The sequence below is a fragment of the Protopterus annectens genome, chromosome 7.part0 (assembly GCF_019279795.1).
Source record: "Protopterus annectens isolate FY-2018-M chromosome 7.part0, PAN1.0, whole genome shotgun sequence".
In the NCBI taxonomy this organism is placed as follows: Eukaryota; Metazoa; Chordata; order Ceratodontiformes; family Protopteridae; genus Protopterus; species Protopterus annectens.
In genome coordinates this window covers 1,277,346,690-1,277,370,194 of record NC_056739.1, presented here as the reverse complement: position 1 = coordinate 1,277,370,194, position 23,505 = coordinate 1,277,346,690, and the positions used below count along the sequence as shown (strand labels likewise).

The 23,505-nt window shown below is 37.9% G+C and overlaps 1 protein-coding gene across 2 annotated transcripts in view; it reads left to right on the top strand.

The window, feature by feature from the left end:
• CALML4 (calmodulin like 4) overlaps window positions 1-23,505 on the top strand; it is a 168,131-nt gene that overhangs the window by 12,636 nt on the left and 131,990 nt on the right. The window contains exon 3 of one of the 2 annotated variants that reach the window (XM_044077891.1): window positions 19,171-19,311. The exons of the other annotated variant lie outside the window; for it this stretch is intronic. Within the exon in view, the coding sequence (XP_043933826.1) occupies window positions 19,171-19,311 (141 nt within the window). The remainder of the gene's footprint in view (window positions 1-19,170; window positions 19,312-23,505) is intronic. 2 annotated transcript variants of the gene reach the window in all.

Sequence of the window (23,505 nt, the reverse complement as noted above, 5' to 3'; positions counted from 1 at the left end):
TATGCTTACGAAAAAAAAATTTCTGTAAGCTTCAGGTGTTAATACCAGAGTTTAAACAATCAATATCAGAAAATTTAGAAACGGCAGTTACAGCTTTACCATGGAGTAAGGAGGTCAGGAACCATATCCAGAGCTCTTGGTCAACATTATACTGTTTACATACCCTTTCAAATATATGAACAAAATTATCAAAATTATCACACACTGCAAACTGTGGAAGAAATTTACTGACCTTTATTGCTTCTGGGGTTGGGTTATTCCCTTCCCTATTACTTCCGCAAACCTGGTGAAAAGACAGAATCTCCTTCTCATGTTGATGCTGCTTCTAATTTTCTTCAGCCTCTAGAAGGCCACAATCTATCTGCTGATTCTAATTCTAAATGTTTGGCCTCCAGTTCAAGTCTGAACTCCAGACAGATTTTTAAGCCCACTGAGGAAAAGGTGAACTGTCCTGTTTCTGAGGGCTATACATCCCCTTCACCAAACTGGTTGTCCTCCTGATTCCTGGTCTGAGTTGTGACTAAGGCTGAAATCATTTCCTCTTTAGTCAGGTTGGTATACACCACTTCTTTGGTTTTACACATTTTGGCCAACTGGTTCTTTGTCAGCTTGCCATAATCCACTGCTGACATCTTTGCCTGATTTCCATAACTAAAAAAAAAAAAACTGTTGCAAAAATGAAACTCTGCATTTTTCCCTTGTGGCTGCTGAGAATGCATACACCTTTAGTGACAACTGCTTACAGGCTACAGAAGTTCAATTAATATCCCACCACTGCCACCAATGTATTTTCCCCACTCTGGGCCAGTAATCAAGGAGCCTGAATTCTCACCACTGGCACTGGAGATGGAAATTCACTTGAAACAAAAATGGATACACCCAGTATTTAAAGATGCATCTCTCTTAATCATGCACAATTTCCCTAAAGAAACAGGGAACACACTCAGTCCAAGGTCTGGATTTCTCTGTCTCTCTCCAGGTTCCCAATAAGACTCCCCACTGGCACAGTTATACAGTTGAGACCTCAACAGAGTATCCAAGCCAAGTTCTCCATCATACTGTCTGTGAAATCAGGGCTTCATGTCCCTGCTCCAAACAGCTGGCACAAACACAGATTTGATTTTCACACACACACACACACACACACACCTGGGAAAGGCTGTCACAGATTTACTAGCTATGCCACCTTCTGCTCAGACTACAAGGCAGTTATGCCACCGCAGATACTCCAAAGTCAGCTACTCTGAGGATCTTGAAAGGGTACCCAATAATACTGTGTGAAATTAATATTAATACAAATGGTAGTTTGGCCAACACCAAGGCTTTCAGGAGTGGCCAGAGCTGTCAAATATATACAAGTACTCTCAGAGATTAAAATATTCTCTAAAAGACCATCAACAATAAAAAGTTTAAATTTACTGAATAATAAATAAGAAAAGAACATGAAAATACTAAATATCAATTTACAGTAAACACCTCAGTCATAGGAAATATTAAAATAACACAGACAAATAGATTCACACAGATACAGAAAAAAACAGTACTTAACTAATCTCACTATATATTCCTGACTGATCTAAAGAATTACTATTCCCTGGATCACTTACTAGAGTAAGGCAAGATGAAGCAGTTGAAGGGTCATTCTTTGCCAGGTTTCAGAAACAGACTGCAATGACACTTCAGTCTCATCTAGTATTAAACATAATTTTTGTTCTAAAATTATAGAATGGCATCACATACATCTGGTCATCTGACTTCTGGTTCATATGCTACCCCTCTTGGCTAGAAACTGTTAGGATTTAGCAGATTTGTCAATAATACACCAACACAGAGCCTTGTTAAAATCTGCTGCAGCTCCTGAAAGTCATAAAACAATTTCAAACCTCCACCCTTCCAGAGTAGCAATTAGTTCACCCCAAGACAATGTGGAGAGCTTCCTAGCACAAACCATCTCTGGCTGCATTGAGAACTGAAATATGCAATCTTTATGGCCTAAGCCAGGTGATTTAATTTCAAACTATTTTCAAAATTATGTGGATTGAGATTAACCTCTTCTCTTCCAGTATGATCTGTTAAAACATATACATTTAAACAGTTACAATAATATGAATATTTTTTTTCTGTCCAGCAGGGCACACTGTTGGTGCATTTTTAACACAAGCAGCTTTACAAATACATTTTTCAATACAAACAGCTGTAGAAATCAGTTTGATATACAAATGTCATAATTGTTTACAAAATTCCACATATTACACATCCACTGCCCTACTTCTGCCATAGCTGGCAATACCTCACATTGTCACAATTGAAACATATAAAGTAATTCAATGGCATACTGACTACACAGCTGTGTGCTCGCTTTATTTTTACTGTATTATATGTTAATAGCTTGATCACAGATGTAGTATTCTTTTAGTAATTGCTAAATGTGTCAAATTGTATTTAATTTAACTATCATATTTGCTTTATATTTGCCTCTTGGAGGCAGCAGTGATGGGTACACTTGGATCAGCTCACTACCCTGCTTAACAAACATAAATAAAATAAAACAAGGATATGGAGAAGTAACTAATTATTGACTATGTGAAAAGCTAATTACACTATTATAGATGTGACTTAGTATAATGATACCGCAGTACAAGGACAAAATGATTGACTTCAACAATTGGTTAAGCTTCTGGTGTCATTCTAACGGGATCCAGTATCTGTCTGCTTGGGATGACATGGTCGACAGACCACGATGCTTTGCCACAGATGGCCTGCACCTGTCACCCCTGGGATTCCGGATACTGGCTAAGGCTCTTGCTGCCCCTATAGTGCCTTTTTTAGGCAGGGATCAAATAACAAATTCACCACCATAACAGGAACAGGCAAACAAAAACTGATGGTAATGCTACTCAATGCTAGAAGTCTAAATCTCAAAATGCACTCACTCGAGGCACTCCTTAAAATGGAGAACATCGATATCTGTGCAGTGACTGAGACCTGGTTCAAGGCTCCAGAGAGCACCCCTGCACTACCAGGATATAACTCATACCACACTTTTCGGCCATGTAACCTAGACCGAAACACCAAAGGCGGAGGTGTGTCCATATTCATTAAGGATATCCACACCTCCAGGCTAGTTGCTCAGCATAATGCATCCGAGGTTATACAAGTGTAACTAACTCTGGGAAAAACTGCAATCCAAATTGTAGCTTGCTACAGATCCCCCACCATGCCCCAGGATTCCCACTCCTCTTTTCTTGATGTACTGGAAAATATTAGGGTTCAACCAAACACCCTAATAATGGGTGACTTCAACTACCCCACCATTACTCGTGTACCAACTCCTTAGCTCAACGCTTTCTGGAATTCATAAACTCCAATGCCCTAGATCAACTTATCCACACCCCCAACAGGGGCAACAATATCCTAGACCTAGTCATTACCAACATGAGTGACTGGTGTTCCACACCTGAAGTCAACTCCTCGTTGGTCCATTCCAACCATAAGCTAATCACCCTTGATATCCACATCCCGCCCCCACCCCCCATTAAGGAAACCACAGTAAAACATTTCTCCAAAGCCAACTTCATGCTTCTTAAGACAGAAGTGGTGAACTTCATGACACCCACGCAGATGGACAATACAGTTACAACTGCTGAATCCTACACAAATGCACTCTATAAGCACTTACATGAGTGCATGGATTGTGCTATCCCAAACAGAACTAAGACACTATCCTCCAAAAAAAGGAAGCCAATCTGGTGGTCCCCTGCCATAAACAAACTGTACAACAGAAGGAAGAAACTCTTGCAAAAGAGAGTAAAATCCCATGAGTGGAGGAGCTCCCTGTTCAGCCTCAGTAAGAAGCTGAGATCCCTTATAAGATCCTCCAAAGCTAGCTACGAAAATAAAATTGTCACTAAACCCAAGGACAACCACAAAGCATTCTATAGCTATGTCAAGAATCTAGATGGCAACACCCAGATCTGCTCTGAGTTACAGCACAAATACATGAAAATTACAGAACCAACTGATATTGCCAACATCCTGGCAGATCGGTTCAGTGCTAACTTTACCCCCTCTCTTACCCCCTAAAGGGCCCATGTCTATACAGGAAGAATGCAGAGTCCCTGTAATCACAACTATGCAGGTAAAAGCTGCACTCTCTAAAGCCAAAAACACAGCATCCATGGGACCGGACAACATCCCAGGCTGCATTTTACATGAACTTCAGAACGAACTGGCTCCCCACTTAAGCATCATGTTCAATAATAGCCTCGCATCAGGCTTTGTGCCCACTGAATGGCGCACAGCAACAGTTATCCCACTCCACAAAAGGGGAGCCACCACTGATCCCGGGAACTATCGATCTATTAGCCTGATGAGCCTGGTCTGCAAGGCCATGGAACATATCATCATGGAACTCATAAACAAAGACATTGGTAACCTCCAAACTCTGGATCCCACCCAGTTTGGGTCTGTGAAAATCAGATCATGTCTCCTGAACCTGATCAACTTCTTTGAGACAGTCACTAAAGCCGTGGATGAGGGTAAGGTGGTTCATACAGCCTATCTTGACCTCGCCAAGGCTGTCAGCACCATCCACCATTCTGGAATTATAGCTAAACTCACTAAACTAGGTATAAATCCCTACATCACAAGATGGGTTGCCAACTGGCTCACAGACAGAACCCGCACTGTAAAAGTTGCAGACTCCAAATCTGACCTCAAGGCAGTGACAAGTGGAGTGCCACAGGGTTCCGTCCTGGGACCTCTCCTGTTTGGTATCTACTTCTCTGAAGTACAGGCTAATACAGAAGGCCTCTAGCTAATGAAGTTTGCAGATGACTGCAAACTAGGAGCCATAGTCAAGTCCCCAAATGATGTGGACATCCCACAGAAGGGCCTCACTGAGACAGATGCCTGGTGTCAGAGCCATGACCTCAAGCTCAATGCCAAAAAGTGCAGTGTCATCCCCTTTGGTAAAAACTCTGTACCCATGAACTACCACATTGGCAGCAATCTACTTAACACCAAATGCGTGATAAAGAGACCTTGGGACCCAGGTGGACAGGAGGCTCTCCTTTGATAGTCACATCACCACAGTAGTCAGGAAGTCCTTCTACATGGCACACCTCATCATAAAAGGGTTCTCATCCAGGAAAAAAAGAGGTCATTGTTCCCCTCTACTCGTCACTCATTAGACTCATTATAGAGTACAACGCCCCTTTTGGAATGTACCTCAGAAGACATCTGCAGCATCTGGAAAGGCCACAGAAGTACCTCACAAAGAGGATTACTGGCCTCAAACAAATGCCCTACACTGACCTCCTCAAAAAACTCCAGCTTTACTCTGTAGCATATCGCCTACTCCGAGGTGATCACTGCCTAACATATAAAGCTATGTCAAACCCAGAGCTGTTGGACATGCTACACCTAAAGAAATCCCAATCCCTCCAAGATACACACTCTAGGGACCTAAACCTTGTCACCACAATAAACAGGACATGCTGGAGGGATAGATTCCTGTCCCAGAGACTTCCTATACTCTGGAACAACCTTCCCATCTATGTCAAGCAAAGTTCTTCATTAGCACTCCAAGAAAAATCTTGACGAGTGGATGGGAAATAGGAAATACACTCTGGGGATCACTTCTGTGTCTCTGCTGGACAGTGGCACAGGAAAATAACTTTCTTGGGTGGTGTAAGCTATGGTACCTTGCTGACTAGGCTTACGTAGGCCCATGGGCCAATAGCCTAGTACCTACCTATGAACCTATGAACCTATACGAGTGGGCTGTGCTAAACATTTTCAAAAATGTCCTAAGTGACATAATTAATGGAAATGGTCAAAACACATATTTAGGATTGTTTTATGAAAGTGCACACAGGTATTTTTATACTCAAATTAGACTTTAGGGGATTGTTCCTCAGGTAAATAGCAAATGGTGGACATACGAGTTGATGGGGGGGGGGGGGGGTGGATGAAGCTGGTTTGGGAATATTATGAGTTGCAGATGTTAAATGTTCCCTAGAATATTTTGACAGAAATGCTGGATGAGCAAGACAGTAATTAAGGAAATGATTCTTTTCAGCTGGGATATATAGTATCTGAATTGCTCTAGATATCATAAGGCCATATTAGACAGACGTAATGCTATTTGTTGCCAAAAAAAGCAATTACTAGAAAAACTAAAATTAAAATCTAAACCAACCATGGTGGAAGTTTTGAATATTGTAAAGGAGATAAAGAACTAAAAATGGGAACTTTAGAAAAGAGAAATAGCAAATTTCATGGAAATAAATGGAATTTGAGGGAACCTAGATGCTGTAAGATCTGAAACATGAAACAAAAGGGGATTAGGGTTTCTCCCACATAGAGATTTGTTCCTTCTCCACTTGGGGGCACACAGGTTGGCTACTGATGTGTGATCTGTGCAGCCTGACAAATCTTCACCAATTTGTTTCATGAAAAGATATTTGCTGATGTGTTTTCAGTTACACCACAGCAGATGCAGTGGTGTGCGGCTCCCTGGGCCACAGAATTTCCCTAACTATTACAGAACTGGTACTAAGCGTATAACTGCAGATTTCTTGTGATGAAGAGATAAGCACCATGAGTGATGTATGAAGTAATACTGTTTTATCATAAAAGTAAAAATGTAAAATAGACTATGTCACAGTAAGAACTCTATACCATATATTAAGCATCAGGAAGTGGTTTAGTTTCTAGTTGTTTGAAATGTAACTTATTATAATTTTTTTCTTTTCCTGAATTTCTCTCCTCCTATGTATACTCATTTACTGGAACAATTTATATTGTGCCACATTTTAGCAAATTTCTTTCAGAGAGAGAAGATTCAAGAAAGCATTAGTTTTACTGCAACAATGCTACCAGTACCACTCCATGATCTTTTTATAGTAAATCTGTTAAGCCTTGTAGTCAGTGTAACAGTTCATGGTATTTCACTATTATAGCCTCTCTCTCTCGCTCAAACACCATTTTCAAGTTATGACTGTCCCAGACAGTCACATTTCTTTTGGACAGATGAGTATAAAGTGGCTTTGTCACCATTGTGTGCATGTCCTACACACAAATCTGTTTGTCTGCATTTTCTGTCATATCCTGTCATTGCTTCATTACTAATTCTTATGTGTGTGTCTCATTCCACTTCCAATTGTAATTTGTCTAGGCATAACTAGCACGATTTCCCTAAATCACTGCCATATTAGTCATCAGCAGTGTTATTTGCTCCTTCTCTGGTCTTGTTATCTCACTGTCTTTCTTTATTAACGTAATAGGTCCTGAATTCAACCCTGAAATTTGATGCAAACAAATTTTCATCCAAAATAAAGTTCCAGTGAAATTCCCTGTTCCAAGTACTTCTTTGTGCTTGCACATGAGGTATAGTCCTACTTAACCTGGCCAAAGTCTTCTAAAAAGTTACTGAAACAATGATTGAGGGCAAAACAGTGCACACTGCATATCTAGCCCTTGCAAAAGTGTTCAATACTATGCCACACTCCAGCATTGTAGATAAACTCTCCCAGCTAAATGTCAGTCCCTGTGAAACTTGTTAGATTCAAAATTAGCTTACAATAGAACCCAGGAAGTAAAAGTGGCAGCTTTACCTCCTCCAAAAGACCTGTCATTAGCATTATACCCCAGGGTTCAGTACCTGAGCCACTCCTCTTTGGCATTTACATTGCAAAGGTTAAGAGATCGTGGCTGACAGATGACTACAAACTTAGTGCCATTGTAAATTCCCTAGAGGACTCCAGGATCATCCAAGGGTGTCTACCCCAAGCAAATAACTTGTGTAAAACCACAAACTAAATCTAAATGCCAAAAAGTGTATAATCATACCCTGTGCCATGCATTGTTCCTCTTGTTTCTATCACACTGACAAACACATTACTGAAAATTGATCTCACAGGGATCTGGGAACCTATGTTGACAATCAGCTGTCCTTTGATTACCACATATTCAGTGTTGTAAGGAAGTCGCTTTTCATTGGACAGCAGTTATTGCATCCAGATCCAGGAATACCAATTGTTCTTACTGTACTCGATATCTGCTAGACTGATCATTGAGTATAATGCCCTTTTCTGTATACACCTGCCCAAACACTTGTCACACTTAGAATGAACACAATTTCTCACTAAAAATAAATCAAAGGCCTAAACCATAAAATCTATGCAGACCATCTCAAGACCTTCTCCTTCTTCTCAGTATCACGCAGGCTACTGAGAGGCGACCTCTTACTTGCATATACTTCGACACACCTTATTCTGTCAGATCGGTTGCACATTTGAAAGTCCAGTGGTATCAAACACCTGCTCAAGGAATCAATCTCTTTTGCAAAACAAACAGAACATGTTAGAGGGCTAGGTTTGTATTACAGAGAACACTGCTTTAGGTGGAGTGGAAGATGGTCCAACAGAGTCAAAGTACTTCTCTTACTCTAGTCAAATGTAATTTGGTAAAATAGAGGGGTAAACTGAATTTACCCCTGGTTTAATCACCCCTGTCCCTCCTGGATAGGGAAAACATAACTATCCCAACATATCCTTGTTTGGCCTATCTTTGGCTATTTTTATGCAGTATGCAAGGTTTAAAAATTACCATGGGAATGTAAGACTAGGCTTCTTAAGGTCCTCTCAGATCAATAGCCTAGTAGGTACATATGAATCTGTGAAGCTATAGTAGTTTGGCAGTATTTGCCACATAAAAAAACACAAAAATAGCCAAGAATCCTGCTGTGAAACCACTACAGCTATGTTCAACAGTGAAACACAATGCAGGTATGTACCTGTAACTGAGTTCCCAAAATTCCCAAAACCATAAAAATGAAATAAAAAATGCAACAATGCATAACAATTCAGTTTATCATAATGTTACTGCTATTACACATTATATGGTTTAATATTCATGAGCTTATTTAAAAGTAGCACAGTTTTTGCTGTAATTATTCACAGCGAGTCTGAAAAAATATTTTTTTTCTGTCAGTGTACCTGAATGGTAACTGACAAATGAAAGAGCAGTCTGTGTAACTCCCACCACTAGTGCACAGAAAGTGCATTATCCATCTAGAGAGATTGCCTTTAAGTCTTATTAAACATGGCATAGCTTTAATTTTTAAGTTAGTTTAGGTTGATTCAGTTATACATGCACAACAAAGGTTAAAAATCTTCACTCCTGCACTTTTAATTATTCACTGTGTCATAAGTGGAATTATTTCAACAGTTAATGTGGATAGGACAGATAGGAAAAGATTTAGACAAAAATGCTAGGCTGGGCATTTTATACAGAAAGAAGAGGAAAATCAATATATTTAAGACTGAAAATAATTAATCAAAACTTCTTTTTCTTCTCTATTAACAGAACAAATCTTAATGAATGTTTGTTTGTTTGACATCACACAATTGTGATTCAGTTCTGATCCCTGAAGGATGCCAGTCAAAATGAGTCTATATTATCTTATCGAAGTTTCAGAATATTGAATCTGATATGGCTGACACCATATCATTGAATTCTGAAACATCGAAAGATAAAAAAATGCCTAAAAACAAAAATAAAAAAACTTACCTTTGCCCCCCACACCTCCCCTACTTAAATATACCAACTCCGAGACCGCACTACATTGAACTAAATGGAAATCTCCCCTTACGGAGATTTCCATTTAAAAGTTCGATGTTTTTTGCTTTCGCTAATCTGGTACCGACAATATCAGCTTCGATATTGTCGGCCTTCGACATCGTGAAGTAGACCCGTCAAAATACCTCTTACAGTGTGTTCGACTACCAAACTCCTCTTCTGCTAGCCATTGGACCATTAGAAATGCATTTAAATAAAAGTTTCAGGATAATGCAATGGTGTACTTGAGAATTATCCGATAAATTAATTTAATTAACATTACCTTGTTTATGTACGTGCTTGATCCCCCCCATCAATACATGTCCACTTTAACAAAGAGAAAACTTCTCATTTGTATAGTCTACTGGGCATTACTGAATTTTGCACATTGCTATTCTTTGTCTGTTTGTTTCAGCTTTTCCCGGTTAGGGGTCACCACAGCAGAACTCCAGTCCGCTAATGATTGGCAGTTGATTTTTACGTACCGGCTTGCCAGGCCTGACGCACAACCTTCAACGAAGGTACTCCCATTCACGCATGTCTCCATGCAGAAGACACTCTAGCTGAGAATCGAACCAGACAGCATCTTACTGTGAGGCGACTACACTACTGCAGCACCACCACCGCGGGTACATACATATTTATAGTCTAGTTAAGTAAGTGAGATGGTAAATATTTTATAGGATGTCTTTCTTTTCTACAAAGGCTTTCAGCTGTCCTAAAATCAAATATTGCTCATGTTTGGGTAGAAACACAGGTTTTCTTTTTTTCTTATAAGTATCAGTTTCAAGTTCTGGAAACATCACAGTTTTCTCATTTTCATGATCACATTTCAGATTGCAAATTGGACATTTATAGTATTTCAGAATATTCTACTTAAATGTTGAGACAAATATTAATTTGCACTATCATGTGCATCGTGCAAGTGTGATGTGAATTTTGCCAACAAAAACCTATGCAATATAAAAATGTAAAACAGTAAATTAAGTCCACTCACATAGTTAAACATTTACTATATAAAACTGTTATATAAACAGTTAATGCAACAGTCTATGGATTGCAAATAACTATAACAGTCAGTTAAAAAAAAGAAGTGCAGTTTGCATACTTTGTAATACTGGTGAATCACAGATCACCCTCTGCCTGACTTAACTCTATCTAATTATCAGCAAGGGGTTACCAGTGCTCTGTCACAAACAGAAAAGTATAATTTTGGTTTTGTCATATTTATAGCTTACTGATGATTTTGTAGACTACTATGCAAGCAACTCCACTTCAGAAGTTATCTAGAGACATCTCTCTGTGATGAAGCCAGACTGGCACAACTGTTAAATACCTGAACTCATACTAAAGAGGAACTGAGACAGACCCTTCTCAAGCAAAACTAGTTCTGTTTACCGTAGAGAGTCGATTATCCGAACTAATTAGGACCTAGGGTAGTTCGGATAATCAAATTGTTCAGATAATCAAACACAGAATTGAACTAGATAAAAAACATGTAAAATCTTGTTTTTTTCTGCATGAAGGAATACACTTTTCAACCATTCAGTGATTTCAATGGACAATAAAGAATATTTTTCACACATGAGCTGGCTACAAGCTCAAAAAACACACTCAAGCAAATACGTGCAATGTTTACATATTTAGACTTTATGATTTTTCCTACTCAAAAACTTTGGAAGGCTGGTTCTGATAATTGATGTTCATATAATCAACTCTCGACTGTATTTTATTAAAAAGGCAGCTGTAATAACTATAGCTTTTTACTAATGTTAAAAAAAAAAGTGAGCACTCGTACGAATAAATGCACTTTTCAATGGATGTTTTGCCAGTCGCCTTTTGTACGAGTTTACGTTGCAGCATGTTATGCAATCTCAGAGTTGGTATATATAATTAGCAGGAGGTTTGGGGGGCACAGGGGCACTTTCCTCTTAAAAAAAATTAAATTTTACTCATCCTTGCTTTTGTTCATTTTCTCAATCTAAAATTATCACTCCTCTTACATAAGCTCCATCGAGCGCTCATTATTTTAGGATAGATTACCTGTGTCAGGCACTTCTATCTACATCACCTCAAGCTTCCTCAACTACTCTGCCTTCACTGTATCACTGTACAAGTTTCTGTAAAACAAAGAAGCACTGGTTGCACCATACCTGTCAGCTTTTTTGGTATTCTTCTGTTTATACATTTCCTCTGATACTTTGCCCATTTGGCTGCAGTACTTTTGATTCCAGTTTTGGGCTCCTCATTCAGACTTCCCTTCTCCTCAGCCATACAATCCAGATGTCTGATGTTGTTAACCCATTCTTCTGTTTTTCCTTCTATCTCAATTTTCAGCTTCTTCAGAGTTCCACTATTTACTGCAATGACTACTGTCATGTATGCATTTAGTTTCATCCCATCTGCCTTCATTTATCCATCCCAGTCTCTGTCATCTATTGAAGTTCCTGTTCAGAGTCTGCTTGTAGTTCCAAATTCCATATGGCAACTTTGATGTTTGGTCCCTTCTGGCCGGTTTGCTACTGTTTATACTGGTGATGCAGGAGTAGATTCAGAGACAAACCCTAATGCACACCCACTCCACTGGAATATCTTCTGTGAATCCAAGTACTCCTTGTATGTCTGCCATTGGGTCTTCTTACATGACCTGCACCAGTTCATTCGCTGGAAAAAAATACTCTCAAATACTAGAACACATACAAAGGTATGAAATTCTGTCTAGTAAATATCAATTCCACCCTAAGTGGAGCACCTTAACTACACTACACCATGATCAATCAAATCTTTACAAATATGGAAAAAGGTACACTATCCAAAGCAATATTTATAGACCTCAAGAGAGACTTTGACACAGCAGATTATCAAGCCCTGCACATTTACAAAAGTAGTAATACAATATGGTTTACAAACCAAGTTACAAACAGAAATTTCAGGGTTATAGGTAAAAAATAAATAAATGAATGAATAAATCAGATACAAGGCCATTTACCAGAGTCGGTCTACAAGGATCACTACTTCGGACCTTATTCTTTTTACTATTCCTGAAGGACCTCCTCTGGGATCTTCAACATTTTGATTGTTGCACCTCTCTGGCATCTTCCACACTTTGGTTGCTGCATGCAAATGATACAGTAATCACTACATCATATAAATCATCCTGATCCCATGCCGAAGAACTACAAAAAGAGGTTTAGTGTACTATGGAACTATCCTAACAATACTGTTAACTATAAACACTCAGAATCTTGCAGGTATGTTGTTTAGTAGTCCCAAACATTAGTAAATACACAAATCACAACCTGTAAGGAATGAACAGGGAACTCACTACTCTCAACAGAAAAAAAAAAGACTCTATATAACGCTAGACCAAGATCACTACTTCTTTGACACTGACACAAAAAAAATCACTGAAGTATTACAAGTGCTTAAGTCTCACATAGAATTGTCCATCTGCTGACTGTTGAAGTTAAGCAAACCATTGCTATTAACATACCGCTTCCAAGATTCGAACACAGACTGCTAGTTTACTGTCTCTGCAGAACACCTCCTTGTTACAGACTACAGCTACTGAAAGTAACGTTCTCAGGTTCATTATTCTAACCCCTAAGAAAGAACTCTATTGTCTTAGACTTTAAATAGTAACTTGTTCTCACCTACCACTAGAGCTCACTTCCTAAGTACAATAAACTTAAAATTTCTGCAAAGAAAAGTCCAAACTTAAAGAACAAACTTCTTAGAAAACAATATCCTTTAAGTTACAGCGCAAAAAAAAATTGCCCATGCATAAAGAACTTCTAAGAGTACAACTCATGTTTTATAAGAAGTCAAGAAAGAATTCAGCTCCAAAAAAAAAGTATTCTCTAAAATAGCTCCTGCCTGCTTGAACGGTTTGACACATAAAAACAAAATCAGAAAAACTAGAGAAATTATTTTTGTTCAGGAAGAAACTAAAAGCCTACATATTACATACTTGTTTTATAAATCCAGGGTAATCTAATTAAAATACTGGGAGTGATTATTAAGACAAATACAAAGAATCAATATGGTTTCTTTCAGCAAACAGAAAAGACTAACACAGCTGTAATATAAATATTTTTCACTACAAAATGTCTAATCTAGCCAGACACACATTAGAAGTGGTTGTTGCAATTGTAAATAATGTAAGACAGCACATCCATAGGTTAATAGGAGATTACTAGGCTAATCTCTCAAAAGCCCTTACAAGCCTTCATCAGAGCTGGGTCAGAGACTGCCTTGCAGGACAGGCATAGATCACCCATCAAGTAATTGGTAGAAAACTGAATACAGCGATAGGGCCTTTAATTGGTCCTCATACAAAATGTTGGTTATAGCCTGTATTTTTTTTTTGGTGAGAAACCTCTGAGGATACTTCAGCTGATCCAGGTGCCTAGCAAGGTACATGCCAAAGGGTGCATTTACTCGATGATGAGGGCCAAGTTCAGTGGTACTATGACATCCTTAGATATGGATGCCATGCCCTTACTTATAAGTTGAGCCACATAGAAGGATTTCCTCACCATTGTGGACATATAATGGTCAAAGTTCAGATCACTGAGTACCCAGATCTCTCGCCACTGGGTCCACTCTTATGGGGGTGCTATCAATGTTGTAATTTGCAGGGGTATTTGATTTCTCAAAGGGTAATACTATAAACTTCTTTGCATTTAGTTTAAGGACTTGGCTCTGACACCAATCATTCATCTGCATCAGTCCTTTCTGTAGGATATCAGCATCATTTGGGGAGTCAGTGATTGCCCCCAACTTACAGTCATCAGCAAACTCGGTCAGCCAAAGGCCATCTACATTTGCCTTGACATCTGAGAAGTATATCCCAAACAGAGGGCCCAGCACTGAGCCCTATGGTACTCCAGTGGCTACTGACCTCTTAATGGTTGTGAATTCCCCCACTCTAATAATGTGCCCCATCTGTGAGTCACTTGGCTAATCATTTGGCGACAGAGATTTATGCCTAATTTTGTGAGTTTATCTAATACCCAAGAGGAGTATTGTGTCAAACACCTTGGCCAGGTGAAAGTAAGTGATATGCATGGACTTACCATCATCCATGGCTTTGGTGACTTTCTCAAAGAAGCCCTCTAGATTGAGCAGTCAGGACCTGCCCTTGATTAAAAATGACATAGGAAATATACAGACTATACCCAACAAAGTTCAGCTTTATCAAGTCCATGATTATCCTTTCCATAGCCTTGCATATGAAGCTAGTCAGACTCATGGGTTGGTAGTTTCCTGGGTCCGTTGATGGTCTCCCCCCTTGTGCAGAGGGATGACTGTTGCTGTCCTCCACTCTACTGGGACAAAGCTTGTCTGGAGACTGTGGGTAAATAGACATCCAAGTGGGTCTGCCAATTCATGTTTCAAGCTATTTAATAGGCACTGTGGGATTCTGTCAGGTCTCACTGTGCCATATTTCTAACTTTGGAGAGCACAGTGATGACCTGTTCTTTGTGATAGCAGGCAAAGGAATGGTAGGGGTATTTCATGGGGGGGGGACTGGAAGTGATCAATCTGAGATGAATTTATCATCCAACAGGTTTGCTATTTCTTCTGGCCAAGTATAGGTAGTGCCATCTACAGCCAACTCAGCATATTGTTGAGCATTCCCCTTAAGATTGCAGACACAACTAAAAAATGCTTTGTGGTTATCCTTTGCTTGGGGGGCTATTTTAGTCTTGTATATAGCTTTTAAAGACTTGACTAGTTCCCTGATTTGTCTGTTGAGACTAGACAGGGATTTCTTCCTTCTGTTGTATAGTCCATTTATGCCAGGAGGTCCACCAGGGTGACTTGTTTTTACTGCTGGACCTGGATTTAGTTCAATAAGGGACTGCTGTTTCTATGCAGTTTAAGTGGTTGCACAGGGTCATTCATGTATACTTCTGCATAGGCCTCCATGGTTTTAGAAGTTAGGGGGAGCTTTAAAATTACCTGTGCTACCACTTAATAGAAGGTAATTTGCCTTGGAAAAATTCTTTAAGGTTTTAGGGTTTGATAGGGGTTATATTTATTTCAAAGGAGACCGATTTATGATCCAATCTTACCAATGTGGACATTATGCTGGGGGGCGTTCAAATCTCTCCCATGTGTGAGTACTATATCAAGAATAGTTGAGCCAATAGTGGGAGTGCAAACCAGCTTTTCCAGAGCATTTGCATTGACAAAGTACAGGAATCTCTCAGCCTGCATGTTAACGGGTTATGTACGGTTCCCAGTTTATGGATGGGTAGTTAAAAATCACACATGAGTAGTGTGTGTTGGGCTAAGTGGTAAGTGATTGTCATAGCTTCAGGTATGCAAAATGGTTTTCATGGTTGGGGACTTGTAGCTAGCAATGACATGGTTTGGGATTTTGCCTATGGTCAGCTGGACATGGAGTAATTCAAGCGAGTCATTCTGCTTGACTAATCTTGAGGTGTGATTCCATTTATATATAAAAAAAAAAAACCACCCCCTCCTTTTGTTTTTTCCTTTTCAGGGGGTGGTCTGAATATTTGATAGGTATTGCAGCCTTGCACCACCAGGGTGCTTTCCACAGCCTTGAACTGCATCTGTAACTGCACAGATGTTAGTATTCTCCAGGGTGAGGAGAGCTTCCAGGAGTGCAGTTTCTTGCTAGCACTCCTAGCTCTGAGCAGTAGTACCTTCACCATGGCATTAGAAGAATTTGTTATGTTGGTAGATCTGTTGGTTTGCCACTGCCCAGAAACATGCACTATGGTGGTGGCTAATGCCTTGGCCAGTATTTGAAAGCCTAGTAGCAACAGGTGCAGGCCACCTCTAACAAAGTAGTGTGGTCTGTCGATCACGTCATCCCAAGCAGACAAATACTGGATCTCCTTGGAATGACACCTGAAGCCAAGCAAATTATTGAAGTCAATCATTTTGTCTTTGTATTATGGTATCACTCTTGGTGAGGGTAGAATGTTGCTCAATGTGAGGCTCATATAAGCCTGTGACACATATTCAGAGAGCTCCATCATGTCTCTTCATATAGTCCAGGGTACTACATCTCAGGTCATTCACACCCACATGGATTATGGCTGAATCATGCTGGTACTTGTAGTTGAGTGCCTACATGATCTAGCAAATCCTGGCCTTGACAGGCGACTGACTGTAACCCTCTCCTTATCCAACCTGGTGGGGGACCTTCTTGTGTCTCACAATGGAGTCTCCTGTGACCAACAGCAGTGGAAACAGTTTAGCTTTGAAACTGTACTGAAGTGTTAGAAATGTAACAAATAATACAGGATTCTTATGAAATACAGTAAAAATAATCAGCAGATGGCTTTAAATGCAACAAATTCTCTGTAATTCTCAGGCAAAGTAGCCAAACCAAGAGCAGCTCTGAGGAATTGTTTCAAAACCTAGGAAGCCATACTGTATTTATCTGCACTGAAATAATTAAATGTCCTTTCACTATGTACATAATTTACTTTTGCATGTCTATTGAAATATAGAGCTTCAGTAGTTAAAATACTGTGAAATTGGGTCTAACCATATGGTATTCTATTGCACAGGCTGGTAAATGTGCTAAATGAAGGGATATTAAACCAAATATTATGTTTTAATGTAACATGAAAAGGGAATCAGTGTTATACGACTAATGTACTTTAATTTAATTCACAACAAGCAACAGAATAAAACAAATTTTGTACTATTGTGATGTTCCATTATGTTGTATTTTAACATGTCCTGGGTCATTGCAGAAAAGAATGTTTGAACCAGCTGACTTACCAAAATAGCAGATCTGTAATAAATAGATATGCATTTTCTTGGCTGATGGTTTGATGTTTATTGATGTTCTATGGCTATGAATTTTGTCTTTATTAACTCAATGCTTGGTTTGTTTGTATTGCGAATGAATGGTTTGGAATGAATCTGTGTTCCTTGGATGAAAAAGAAAGATAACTAACAAGAGGAGGGGCAATCGGGAACAGAGTTGAGACAAAGGAACTAGAATGTATAATTAGAATGCGTGCAAATATAGGTAAAGGTTTAAATGACAAACTCAGTATTAAACCTGTTCTGCTGGATAAACCATTAATTAGATAGTTAATTGTTTGTATATTATGTTTTTTTAACCATGTTTTTAACTATGTGAAGTTATATAATGTGTTGTTCATTCAGTTTTTTAAATAAGTTTTAGTTGTAAATGTCTTATGCATGAAAGAGTTAATTTGTACTAGTGAAGTGATTTTTACCGGGAAACATTGTGATTTGTTGGAGCTTTGTATAAGAAATGGGGAAATGATGTATTATCTGATGAAGCAGCTTTGGCTGTAAAAGCGCTCACCTTTTTACTTGGATTAAATTGTTTGATGATTTTATCAGCCGTGGTCTGGTATCTCCTATTCTTTTCATTTTGTGATTAAGGAAGTCAGCATAAAGACACCTCTTCTAAATAGTTACTAGCTTGCTTCTGGAACAGTTGTGCAAGGGTCAGCACTGTTGTAGTACAACATTTCTTTCAAAACTAGTCTTGTATCCCCCACATCCATCCCTTTCAAAATAGCAATGCTTGACGGTCAGCAGCAGTCACTGTACAGAGGTTAAGTGCCCTGAAGAGAAAATGATATACTTTAAGACATCCTTCTGTTATTACATTACAATTCTCCATTCTGATATAGTAATTCTCCTGACCTTCCACCACTGGATTTCCATCAAAAAAGCATGATACAACATGTTTTAATATCACTTTGTCATACTGATAAGCCCTCGTCTTTGTGTGACAAAGGACTATTGTTCAGTAGACTCTGATTTAGTGGTAGAAACTGACTATTCCTTTTGAAACATAAGACAGACTAGTCCAAATCAGACAGAAAGAGAAGAAATAAGGGTCATTTGTTAGGGCAGCAGTCCGAAAGCCATGCTCAAAGTAATGAATATTCTAAAGTTCTAAAACACATTTCTCTCTCCTTCTCACTGGCATGCCTACCATATGGGATGAGTAATTGCTATAAGCAGCACACAAGAAACCCACAGTATCAGAAACTTAACACCTTCAATGTTAGATGTCTCCATAAACCCTATCAGTATCACTCTCAAGGCTGTATGCAGCACTCAATCTGTTTGTCCATACCTCGTCTATAAAGATCAATAGATAGATTCTACACTTTGTTTATATTATTTGCAGTTTGTTAGGTCACTGCTTTATCACTTCCTTTTATACTGCTCATGAAGTTTGTGATATGTGCTAGGGCAGATTAATTGTGGCAAAGACTTATTCTATTTGACTATGTATTTTTTATATGTACTCTTTTTGGTCTGAAAGTGACAAAAATGTTACTTGATTTATTTATCATGAGGGTATGAATTCTGTTGAAGACATGATAAACTAAGACATGACTTTTTCCAGATCTTTGCATTTTAGTAATTTAAATATTTAGTTTCACAGCATAGGTGAAAACTACTGTTTTACTGCTGTTCTTTTAATGTGTTATTACAGAAACTGTACATAAACAGCTGAGCTGAGGCAAAACTAAACAACAATGTCCTCTTTTGCTATAGAGTTCAAAGAATGCTTTTCTCTGTATGACAACAAACAAAAGGGTAAGATACTTGCCAAGGATCTGATCACAGTAATGCGCTGCTTGGGAACAAGTCCTACCCCAGGGGAAGTAGAGAAACACCTTCAGCATCATAAAATAGGTAACACGACAGTATATTTCTTCCATAAACTGGTGTTGTACCAGTGTTGTAGCAATGAAATATAATTGTATTTGTTGTATAAGAAAATGATCCTAGTATCACCATACTTACTTAAGATTACAATGAGTAGAGACCTGCAAGCTTCCTGGGATAATGATAATAAATGTTCATTCCATTTTCTGCTTACACAACTTGTTACAGTGATGCCAGGTGCTTTGGAAGGCATGGTTAGTCCACAGGCTCTGATATATTGTTGTACATCTGTACACAAGGGTGGCCATGGTGCTGTAGCAATTAGTCTTGTCACCTGACAGCAAAAAGTTCTCCAGTTCAATTCTCGGCTGGGGTGCCTTCTATGCAGAGTCTGCATGTCCTCCCTGCACTCACATGGGTTTCCTCCCACATCCCAAAGACATGCAATAGGTGGATTGGACATTCTAAATTGGCCATAGGTGAGTGTGTGCATGACTGAGTGGTGCGAATGAACTACTATGGGATGGTGTAAACCTTGGCTTGAGATGATTGTCACTGTAGAAGTGACACCCTGACCCCATGTGCAAAATGGGAAAAAATGGATTGAGGATGGATGGATGGGTCTGTACACAAGTTTGCAAACACATACAGACACACTGTTCTTGGTCTAAAGATAAGAAACAAAACTCTGCTATTCCATACGTCTATATATTGTGCACACCATCCCATCAGCATTACATCAGAATGATCTGATGCTCCATTTACCAGTTTCCCCAAACTCACAGTAGCAATTTTCTTCATGGCAATTTTAAGGCAGAGTCAAATTTCCAGTATGTTGTCACAGACTTGTGATAGTGGGGTTGTTACTCCTCAGTGTCATTTATGAAATAAATAAAATGACATTTATTTCCTTAGTAAAAAGAATGTTATCCATCATTTACCTGCTGACTCTGATATGAAAATATTACATTCTCTGTTGGAAGACTACAGTTTAACTTGAAAAGGGTGCTTTTGTGAAAAGCAGAAACCCCAAATGCTTCATGTTAGAGTTTGTACCCCTTGCACTTTTCCTGCTTTCAACAACTGAGTCCAAAATGTATGCATCACAGGGGAAAACAGAATCCTTTATTCAACAGCCTTGGACTAAGCAGGCATTTGTAAAAAGTTGTATGGTAAATCGATCCTCCATCAAGGAAATATGAGTTACCATATAGCGGTTGAGAAAGACTTGATTTATATGATATCAATAAAGTATTCTAGCGTTTGTGATGAAAACGTGAAATATATGCCTCAGAGAGTATTATGAGTGAATTAAATAACATGTTATTCTTGTACTAGCTAGGTTTCAAACATTTTAATAATAATTAATTAGCTTTTAAAACTAGTTATCCTATTACAATTGCAGACAAGCAGAATAGGTTCTTAGGTTCATAGATTAGCACTAGGCTAACTGCCCTTTTTGGGTCATTTGAAGCCTAGCCAGTTACTCCATGTGAGAATCAAATCCTGCACTTTGTGTCTTTAAGGTAAGCACCTTAACCATTATGTCATCCTCCCACCCCCTAAATAAACAACTCTATATTTACACCCCTCACATCACCAAGCCTCTGTCATCTTCAATTTACTGACATAGCTATGTCACCCTTTTATCTAATTTTGAAGATTTAGAGTATCTGTTAAAAAGTCCCAGTTTCTGTAGTAATGCAATCTACAAAATTACTTAATAATTCTCTTTCTTCCAAATTACTAACATTTATTAATTTTGTTTAGTATTACTGTTATGTAACCTACATTAATAACAATTCAATTTGGTCAGTCTTGAGCACATCTAATTTTTCATATTCAACCATTAATAATTCTGAGTCTAGATTAATTGGTTTGAGTATGTTGCTAATATAATATAGTTACTACTTTTATTCCAGTATTTGGATGCTTGTGAAGACCAAAATATTTTTACAGTGCTATTTTCACATTTGAATATTTAAGAGTAACTGCTTAAATCGTTGTTTATGTAGAAATCAAATAAAAATTTTACACTGGTTTGTTTCAACCACAAGTTACATTTCCTATTAACTTGTGTGCAATTATTTCCCATAGATTTTCTGATGATTTTGAATGGTTATTAGCATTCTTTTGCTCTTAATTAACAGCATTTAAATTACCATTTTTTTGTATGATCACTGTCTCCAAATATATTTAATTTTCAAGTAGTTTATATTTCATCAAAATAAACAATGATTATTATACTCCTTAAAAACAGAAGAAAAATATATTCTGCTTTCATGGTGCATTATCCCATCAATGTTGTTGAATAATTTTTATTTAGATATAATTTTCCCAAAATACCATATCATTTTTGCATTATCTTGAAATTAGAGTAAAAGATTAACTAATTAAAATATATTTGATATAATCAAGAAAACTACTTTGTCTCACCTTACTCATCAACTAAATTTTGTTAGAGGACCTCATGTATTTGATATCAGATGCAGTTTAAGTATTATTTGATGCATTATGCAGGCCTTTCCAAATTATTCATAATTCTTCAATCCCTGAAATGTTTAGTCATCCATCTTCACTAAACCAGCTATTCTTTTGTTAGTATAGGTCTGTCATTCTAGTTTCTAACTAGATTCCAAAACAATCTATGCATGATGCAAGATACTGATGCAGAGTTTATAAGCATACACATAAAAGTTGTGACGTATCATTTCAGCCCTAATTTTAAATTGTGTACATCTTTCTTAAGTTTTGATGCCACCTTTTTTCGACATGCATTTTCTTATTTTCTTCTTTTTTATTTATATTTGTTTTGTACAATGATCTATCACTTTATGTGAACAAGGTTTTGATACAGTCCTCGTCTTTCTGCAGTACTTTCAAGCCTATTTTAGAACTTATTTATAAACTGCAAGTTTAAAAGTATATTAAGGTAACGTCTTGGATTCAGGGTACAACAGAAATCTTAGGATGCTACCACGTATTTGTGAAGATTTTGTAAAGAAAAACTTCTTTCACGTGTAATACTGATTTGGTTAATGTATTCCAAACTGTGCAAGGAATATTTGAACCTAATTATAAGGCCCTAGTTTATAAACACAGATTCAGAATCTGTGAATTATTATTTAACACTGTGGACAGGCTTACAGTGGAGGAGCTGGCAAGATTTGTGTGCATCAGGGATAAAATAAGTATAACAAATACAATGAAGGATTGATATATATACAGTTCAATGGAAATTATGAGACATATTAGTTTTAAAATGGCCAATTATTTACTGATTGTATATGTTGCAACAACTATAAATTTGACATTCATTTTCCTTGACTGAAAAGAGTTGCTCTAAGGCAGTATTCATACCATATTTATTAACATCTACCTTCTTGAAATTGAGAACTCTCCATTGTGATTGAATTGGTTTTAATAAATTGTAAACTGCATTGGTGATCTCTTGCTATTATGTGGTTAATCACTTCAAGACCTACTGTCCTTTCTCAGTCATTATTGGAGACCACAGATTCCCTGTGAATGGATTTTATTTATTCGTGGATTTAACTGATAACCAGATAACTATCATGACAAGCTATGGTCACAATACTGCTACATGACTGTTAGTAACAATTTTCATTCACATTGATAAGACATACATTTATATTACAATTTCGTGTACATTGTAATAACACAGTGTTAAAACATTTACATGAAAAGTAAAATAAGTCTTGATGTATTCAAGTGCTTCATAGAAATAGTCATACCTTATGCCCGATGTTAACTAGTGCAAAAGCACTTGTAAGAAGAGTGAACTAGTATATAATCTAGACATTGGACTCTGTGAGCAGTTATATTTCTGAAATGGCAGCTATTTCTGAAATGACAATTATTTCCTCCCTAAAATATTTTTTTGAGAAATCTTTCTCTGTTGCATCCATGAAAAGGTAGAGACGCTTGAGGGTGTTCCCTTTATTTTAATACCAGAGAGAGTAGTGAACGGTATTTGTTCTATGTTTATGGGTTAATGAGAGGCAGTGATTATACTGTAAAAGTCTGAAAAGGGAAAACTATTAACATTGTACATCTTTCTGTAAAAGGCATCTAATAAATATTCCTAAATATAAGAGAATAATGATGTCTTGGAGCTGATAGAATAATAAATCTAAAAATGTGTGTACCCAAGTAATTGTAAAATGTATGTTTTCCAGGATGTGCTTTACAGAACAGTAT